Here is a 7,355-nt window from a genome sequence, read left to right as displayed (position 1 = left end):
AGGTGCACCTTGAGGTCCCCCGTCAAGCCCTGAGGTCCCCAGGCCTGGTGCCGGGGTGGGGGGCACAGCTTGAGGTCTCCACACTCCCACACACACTCCCAGCCCAGCACCAGGGTGAGGGACGCACCTTGAGGTCCCCCATCAAGCCCTGCAGGCGGGGGGCGCAGCCTCAGGCCCCCTGGCCTGGCGCTGGGACAGGGGGCACGGCCTCAGGTCCCCCGTCAAGCCCTGTCGGGTGGGAGGTGTGGCCTGAGGTTCCCTGTCAAGCCCTACCCAGTGGGGGGGGCAGTCTGAGGTCCCCTGTCAAGCCCTACCAGGTGGGAGGCACGGCCTGAGGTCCCCTGGCCTGGCGCCAAGGTGGGGGGGCATGGCCTGAGGTCCCGTCAAGCCCCTGCTGATTGCTCGTTAAGGCTCGTTACAGGAACTTGGCCTCCACTGTGGGTGCAGCCATCTTTGTGGAGGAGTGACGGTCGATTTGCATATTCTCTCTTTATTATATGGGATATTTAAACATGAGGTCACACTATAGATCCTAGTTTACATTTGCTTTTTCATGTACGAATATATAGCAAATATTTGTTCTTGGAAGTACATACAGAGCTAATGCCTGCTTTCCTACATTATATTCAAATGTGTGGTGGTACGTAACTAATCCCCTGCCTTTGGTACTTGAGTATTCCTAATATTTTACTATTACAAATGACCACCAAAATCCTTGCTGCACATATATTGTTCCACACTTGGGCAAGTATTCTATAGGATAAACCCTAGGAATAAAATTGCTGGGCCAAAGTCCATTAATTTTAAAATATATTAATAAACAATGAATGATCAAATTGCCTTCCTAAAAGGCTGTTATTGCTTTACACTTTGATCAATGAGTGTACTTTGTTGCCTTATGGTTGTGTACATTTCAACCAGATTCCACGATCATTTATTCTGAATATCCTAATATCACAGAATTAAAGACTTTGCCCCGCTAGTTCTGTAATGTATTCCTTTATCTTTCCAAAAGCCATAAACAGCGGCTAGGAACTTAGCAACCAATTTTCTGCTGCAAATATAGCCTGACAAAGAATTTTTATGCAATTCCCAGATGAGAGAGGAGAAGTGTTGGGATTGCTGAGCCCTTTCAGTGGCTGATAGGAAGCACCTTTGAAATGTGAAGCAGGGTGGCTGTATTTGCTTCCATCGTTGGTTCTGCAACTTGGACCCTTGTTTAGGACTCTGTTGAGTCCTGCTGGAGACAGTGTCTCTGGTGCAGTGTTTTCAGGGTGTGATTCGGGCTTTGGCTGCTTGTAACCCTCCAGATGCTTTTAGGTGATGCAGGACAACAGGTGAACGTCATGGCCAGCAGCTGAACAGCGCCACCAAGCTGACAGGCTGGCTCAGTGGTGGCTAAAGCCCACACCCACTTTTCATTTTAACCCTAGTAACAAACATATGTAATGTTTAAGATTAGTTACTCTTCAAGTTAAATATTACTACAAGGCTTATAACAAAAATCCTATCCCACCCCCAAGTCTTATCCCATGAAGCAATACCTAAATCTGTGATTGCCTCTTCAATCCTGATTATAGGTGTCACCTCAAGATATTGTAATTATACACCTTTCCATTAACTACAGCTATAGAAAAAAAGAATTGTTTTCCTTTCTTTATTCTCTACACACATACACACACTCCAAGTTTCCACAAATAATTATACCATAATTTTTGGTTGAAACAATGTGTTGATTTTACATTGTAATGACAATATATTATTTCCAGCTGAGCATTATAGTTTATGATGATTGTTTTTCTTATAATTTTTATTGTGTTGCCTTTAATTATCACCTCGTGTCTTATTTGCTCAGTTTTCTATGTAATAGCTCCACTTCCTCCCTAAATTCTCTACAGTCACCTCAGCTTTGTGCTCCCTCTAAGGACAGTGTAGTGTAGTGTAATGTAATATTGTCAAAGTGTGGTCCCTGGGCCAGCAACATCGCCATCAGCATCACCTGGGACCTTGTTAGAAATGTAGATTATCAAGCTCTACCCATGCCTCACTGATGAGCCGCTCTGGGGGTGGGGCCCAGCGATCTGGGCTTTAACCAGCCTTTCAGATAATGCTGATGGGCTCTCAAGCTTATGCACATCTGTATAATGGTTGAGAGCTTGGATACAAAACCCTAAGGCTGCCAGGATTCAAGTCCCAGCCATTCCACTCACTTGTGATGTAAGTTTCCGTGGCTCAATCTTGCCATTCATAAAATGGGACAAGCCATCTCTCCCACATAGTTGTAAGTTTTTCTTGGAGATGGCCCTCCAGGCAGCCAGCTCAAGCTTCCGTCCTTCAGTACCTCCAAGGCCCTCTGAAGCCCCCCTCCAAGACCCTTGTATCAGCTTCTCTTCCCTTAACCCCCTCTCGCCCTTGCCTCCCTCTGCTATAACTGCCATAACCCCATGCCACCTCCAGCCCCCAGCCCTGCCTCATTTCCCACCAACCTTTCACTGCCCATTGGAGCAGTCTCAGCCCCCTCCCAGATTCCATCCTCCCACAATCCTCTTCCACCCAACCCTCCCATAATCCCCTTCCACCCAACCCTCCCTTCCCAGGCCAGAGCCCCCTGCTTTTCCATGGAACCACCCCCAAGGCTGGTTCTCACCCCCTCAAGTACATGGGGGACAGTCCTTAGCATGACGTCCTACCTGAGTGTCAGCTCTCTCCAACTACCCCGCTGACCGTGTGCTTGAAATACGGAGAATGCTTGACAAATCCAGTCTTCACCATGGCCCTCCAGTCCCTGCCGCATGACAGCCCCCACTCCAGACCCCACTTCCCTCTCATTTCCCACAGCTCCTCCCAGCGCCCATCGTAGGGCCTCTGCACTCCTTCCTCTGACGCGGAATGCTCTTCTAGTAAATCTGCCTCTGGCTGATGCCTTTACTTCAGGCGGTTCTCTGCTCAAAGGTCACCTCCTCACCCCTAACCGGTTTGGCTCAGTGGATAGAGCATCGGCCTGCGGACCGAAGGGTCCCAGGTTTGATTCAGGTCAGGGGCATGTACCTGGGTTGCGGGCACATCTCCAGTGGGAGGTTTGCAGGAGGCAGCTGATCCATGTTTCTCATCAATGTTTCTAACTCTCTATCCCTCTCCCTTCCTCTCTGTAAAAAATCAATGAAATATATTTTTTTTAAAAAAAGGTCACCTCCTCAGAGAGGTTTCCCAAACCATCCACTCGAAAGCAGTGCCCACCCTGCTTTATTGTCCTCTGTAAACTAAGGTGGTTTGGAGTCACATAATCCCATGATGTCTTATTTTCTGTCAGTCCCGCGAGGCAGGGAGGGGCCCACTGAAAGGGCCTAACACCTCACTGTTGCCCTTCCCTTTCTCCTCCATTTCTTCTGTCACTAAATATTGAGCTCCAGCCATGTGTCTGACACGTCTGAGGCTCCAGGGATATGGAGGTAGGCATGTTGGTTGAAAATGCTGAGCAGGGAGAGCTGAGCAGGGTCAGGTGGTGTGAAAAGCCTGGGGTCTCAGCTCCAATCCCAGCTGTGTGACCTCCTCCCTCAGTCTCTTCATCTGTAACATGGAGCTAATGAGAGTAACTACATCACAGGATTGGCATGAGAATGCTTTGTTCGTTTCTGTGCCTGACAGATAGAAAACTTGAGTAAAAGTTGGCTATTAGCCATACTAAGAATAGGTTACTGCTGCAATTCAAGAAAAATAAAGAAAAAAAATGCTCAAGCCAGCAACAATTTTGCAAGTAGCTGGTCCTTCTCACAGCATACAAAAGGATTTCACACCTTGTGGATATCCTAGACCAGGGGTCCTCAAACTTTTTAAACCGGGGGTCAATTCACTGTCCATCAGACAGTTGGAGGGTCGGACTATAGTTTAAAAAAAAACTATGAACAAATTCCTATGCACACTGCACATATCTTATTTTGAAGTAAAAAAACAAAACAGGAACAAATACAATATTTGTATTTGCATGTGGCCCGCGGGCCGTAGTTTGAGGACCCCTGTCCTAGTCCTTCAGACCCCGTCTCTCTTAAAATTCAGGTCAGGAAACCAACCAGAAGAGAGACTCCACTGGCCCTGCTCAGCCTATAGGGCCAGTGACTGCAGGAATGGGCCAGCCCTGCTGAGTACCAGGCAGCCTCTGGTCCTTCGAAGCTCTAAGTAAAGATATGGGTGTTCCTGGTGGCAGGATTTTGTTTTTTCACCTTTTGCATCAACTTTAGTGCAGTATAATATGCATACAATAAAATGCTACCACCCAGAAAATTGCCTTGTGTCCCTTAGTTGTCAATTCTCACCCCAAAGATAACCACTGATATAATTCCTGCCACATGGTTCAGTGTTGCTTGACTTTATAATGGAATCATATATACTTTTTCCTCCATTTTTTATAACTTTATTGAGGTGAAGCTGTAAAATTAATGTACATAAACAGCACCTATTGAAAGTATTGAAGTGTTTTAGCATATGTCCCTTGAAACTATTCGCACACGAGAATTTCAAGATAACAAATCCATCACCCTGACAAGTTTCCTACACCTCTGTATTCCATCCCTGCCTTCCCACCCCAACTACTGATGTGCTTTATGTCACTACAAACTAGTTTTGCATTTTCAAGAATTGTTTATCAGAATAATTCAGTATGTTCACTTTTGTGCCTGGCTTCTTTTACTCAGTGTAATTATTTTGATTCATTCATGTTATTGTATCAATACTTCATTCCCTTTTTTCCCCCAAGCAGCATGTCATAGGGTATTTTTCCATTGATTTTTAGAGAGGGTGGGAGGGAGGGGGGAGAGCCAGATAGAGAGAAACATTGATGTGAGAGGGACACATCCATTGGTTGCCTCCCGCATACACCCTGACTAGGACCATCAAGCCTGCAACCTAGATACGTGCCCTTGACCAGAATTGAACCCAGGAATCTTCAATCCACAGGCTGACACTATCCACACTGAGCCAAACCGGCTAGGGCTCCATTCATTTCTTGATAAACATCAGAGTTCAATTTGGGACTCTAATGGGAAAAGCCACTGTAAACTTTCTTATGCAAATGTATTTGTGAACATAAGTTTTCATTTCTCTTGGATAAATACCAAAGCATAGAATCGCTGGGCCATAAGTAGATGAATAAAAAACTGCCAGATTATTTTCCCCAAAGTGATTGTACAATTTTACACTCTCACCAATTGGCTGAAGTTTAACATCAATTTTGTTTGTGTTTCAAGGCTTCTGTACTTGTTCCCTCTTCCTTAAATGCCTTTCCACTAGTTTTAGCATGGCTGGCTTCAGGTCTCAGCTTGATGTCATATTTCACGGAGACTGTCATAGATTGAATTGTGTCTCACACCCAACTTCAACGATACCCAAATTTGCCTGCTGAATTCACAACCCCCCAGTACCTTAGCATGTAACATATTTGGAGATAAAGTTAAAGAGCCCATTGGGCTCCTAATCCAATCTAATTTGTGTCCTAGAGGAAAAGATATCCCAGGAAAGGTTTTGTGAAGACACAGTCAGAAGGCAGGCCATCTGTAAACCAAGTAGAGGTCTCAGGAGGAACCAAACCTACCAACACTTTGATCTTGAACTGCTAGCCCCCAGAACTGTGAGAAAACAAATTTCTGTTCAGCCACCAGTCTGTGGAATTTTATTATGGGCAGACCTAACAGACCAATACAGAGGCCTTTCAATCACCATTTTGCAACAACAACAATAATAATTGATCCATGTAAGAATCATCAATGAATGCTGAAAGTCTGATGAAGAACAGGATAGTCTCAAAATATCTTCCCATAAGATGCTTAATAGTTACAAAGGGAAAAACAGTGAACTTTTCTGTGGAGTATCGTGGTGGACACCACCTTAATCAAATTATCAAAGTTAATATCACCAGCATGGGAACGAATCAATATCATGTGCCTCCCATTGTGATTCATTGAGAACCCAACTTTCTGTGGTATTCCTGACAAAATGCATAACCTGAATCTAATCATGAGAAAACTTCAGACAAATCCAAATTTAGGGACATCTACAAAATAACTCACCAACACTCTTAAAAAAGCCAAGGGCATGAAAGATGAAGGGCTAAGTAATTGTCCTTCCAGATTAAAGAAAGGTAAAGAGACATGACAACTAAATGCAACAAGTGACCCTCAATTGGATCCTTGGGAATACCTTAAAGGACATTATTGGGACAATTAGCAAAATTTAAATATGGAAGGTGTATTAAGTAAAAGAATCATATTATTAAAATAGCTGATTTTGATAATTGTACTGAGATTATGCACGAGAACGTCCTTGTTCTCAGGAAATACACACAGAGCATATGGTGATAAAGGGACATGATGTCTGAAACTTACTCTAAAATGATTTAGGAAAAAAAACAAAATTCATGTTTTACACACATATATACACCAGAGAAACGTGATAATGAGAATGCAGCAAAATATAACAATTTGTTATTCTGGTTGAAAAGCATGAGAATTCTTTACTATTCTTGCAATTTATACATAACTTTGAAATTTTACATATAAGAGTCTTTAAGTGATCACACTATCACAATGGCCTGTCCCCAATCCCCAGGAACTCTTTAGCTCATTCTTTTTCTCCATTACACTTCTTGTAAAAAGCTATATCGTGTCTTTAATAATACCTATTTTTTTGTGTGCAAGGCCCTGTCCTGTTGTAAGTGCTTTAATAGTACAAGCTCAGTGAATCCTACAATTATTGTTATCTTACAGATGAGGAATGGAGACACAAGAAAGTTGATTAACTTGCCCAAGGTGACCTACTTGATTTGTCTCACCTGGCACAGAACCTCAATTAAGAGAGAAACTGTGGTTCGCTGCTCTTTAGCGACTTAGAAAGGGAGCCTAGCACATTACAAGAATTTAATAAGTATCTGTAGATTCAGTTAACAAACATTGGGCATTTACTAGGCACTGGGGTACAAAGCAGTGGACAAAATATTTAAAAATCCTTGCAACCCTGGAGGTAAGGCTCAGTCTACCTATTTTGCAGAAGAGGAAAATGAGGCTCCAATCTGAGAAATGATTTACCCAAGATAAAGGGATTAATTGGAGGCGGGGTGTCGATTCCAACCTAGCCCGGCGGTTCCCAGGAAGAAGCTTTTATAAATCCACCAAACCGACCAATCCTGTCAACCAATTCGTATTTATTACGCGCCTACTGCGTGCAGATCCTCCTCGCTCAGTACAGGCGGAGAGAGGAGGCTGCAGTGCGTGCGCGGCGGCGGCGGAGACCCGGGGCCGCGGCGGATCGCGGGAATTTGGCGCCTACGTTTGGAGTCTGGCTGTTCTCGCCTGTGATTGGGCCCCGTC

The 7,355-nt window shown here is 44.4% G+C and overlaps 1 protein-coding gene across 1 annotated transcript in view; it reads left to right on the top strand.

Moving 5' to 3' along the window:
* The first annotated feature begins 3,412 nt into the window (after nucleotides 1–3,412).
* STK35 (serine/threonine kinase 35) overlaps nucleotides 3,413–7,355 on the top strand; it is a 41,027-nt gene continuing 37,084 nt past the window's right edge. The window contains exon 1 of the mRNA XM_005874764.2: nucleotides 3,413–3,449. Within this exon, the coding sequence (XP_005874826.1) occupies nucleotides 3,413–3,449 (37 nt within the window). The remainder of the gene's footprint in view (nucleotides 3,450–7,355) is intronic.

This window comes from Myotis brandtii, unplaced genomic scaffold (genome assembly GCF_000412655.1).
Source record: "Myotis brandtii unplaced genomic scaffold, ASM41265v1 scaffold45, whole genome shotgun sequence".
In the NCBI taxonomy this organism is placed as follows: Eukaryota; Metazoa; Chordata; class Mammalia; order Chiroptera; family Vespertilionidae; genus Myotis; species Myotis brandtii.
This window is presented reverse-complemented; position numbering and strand designations above follow the sequence as displayed.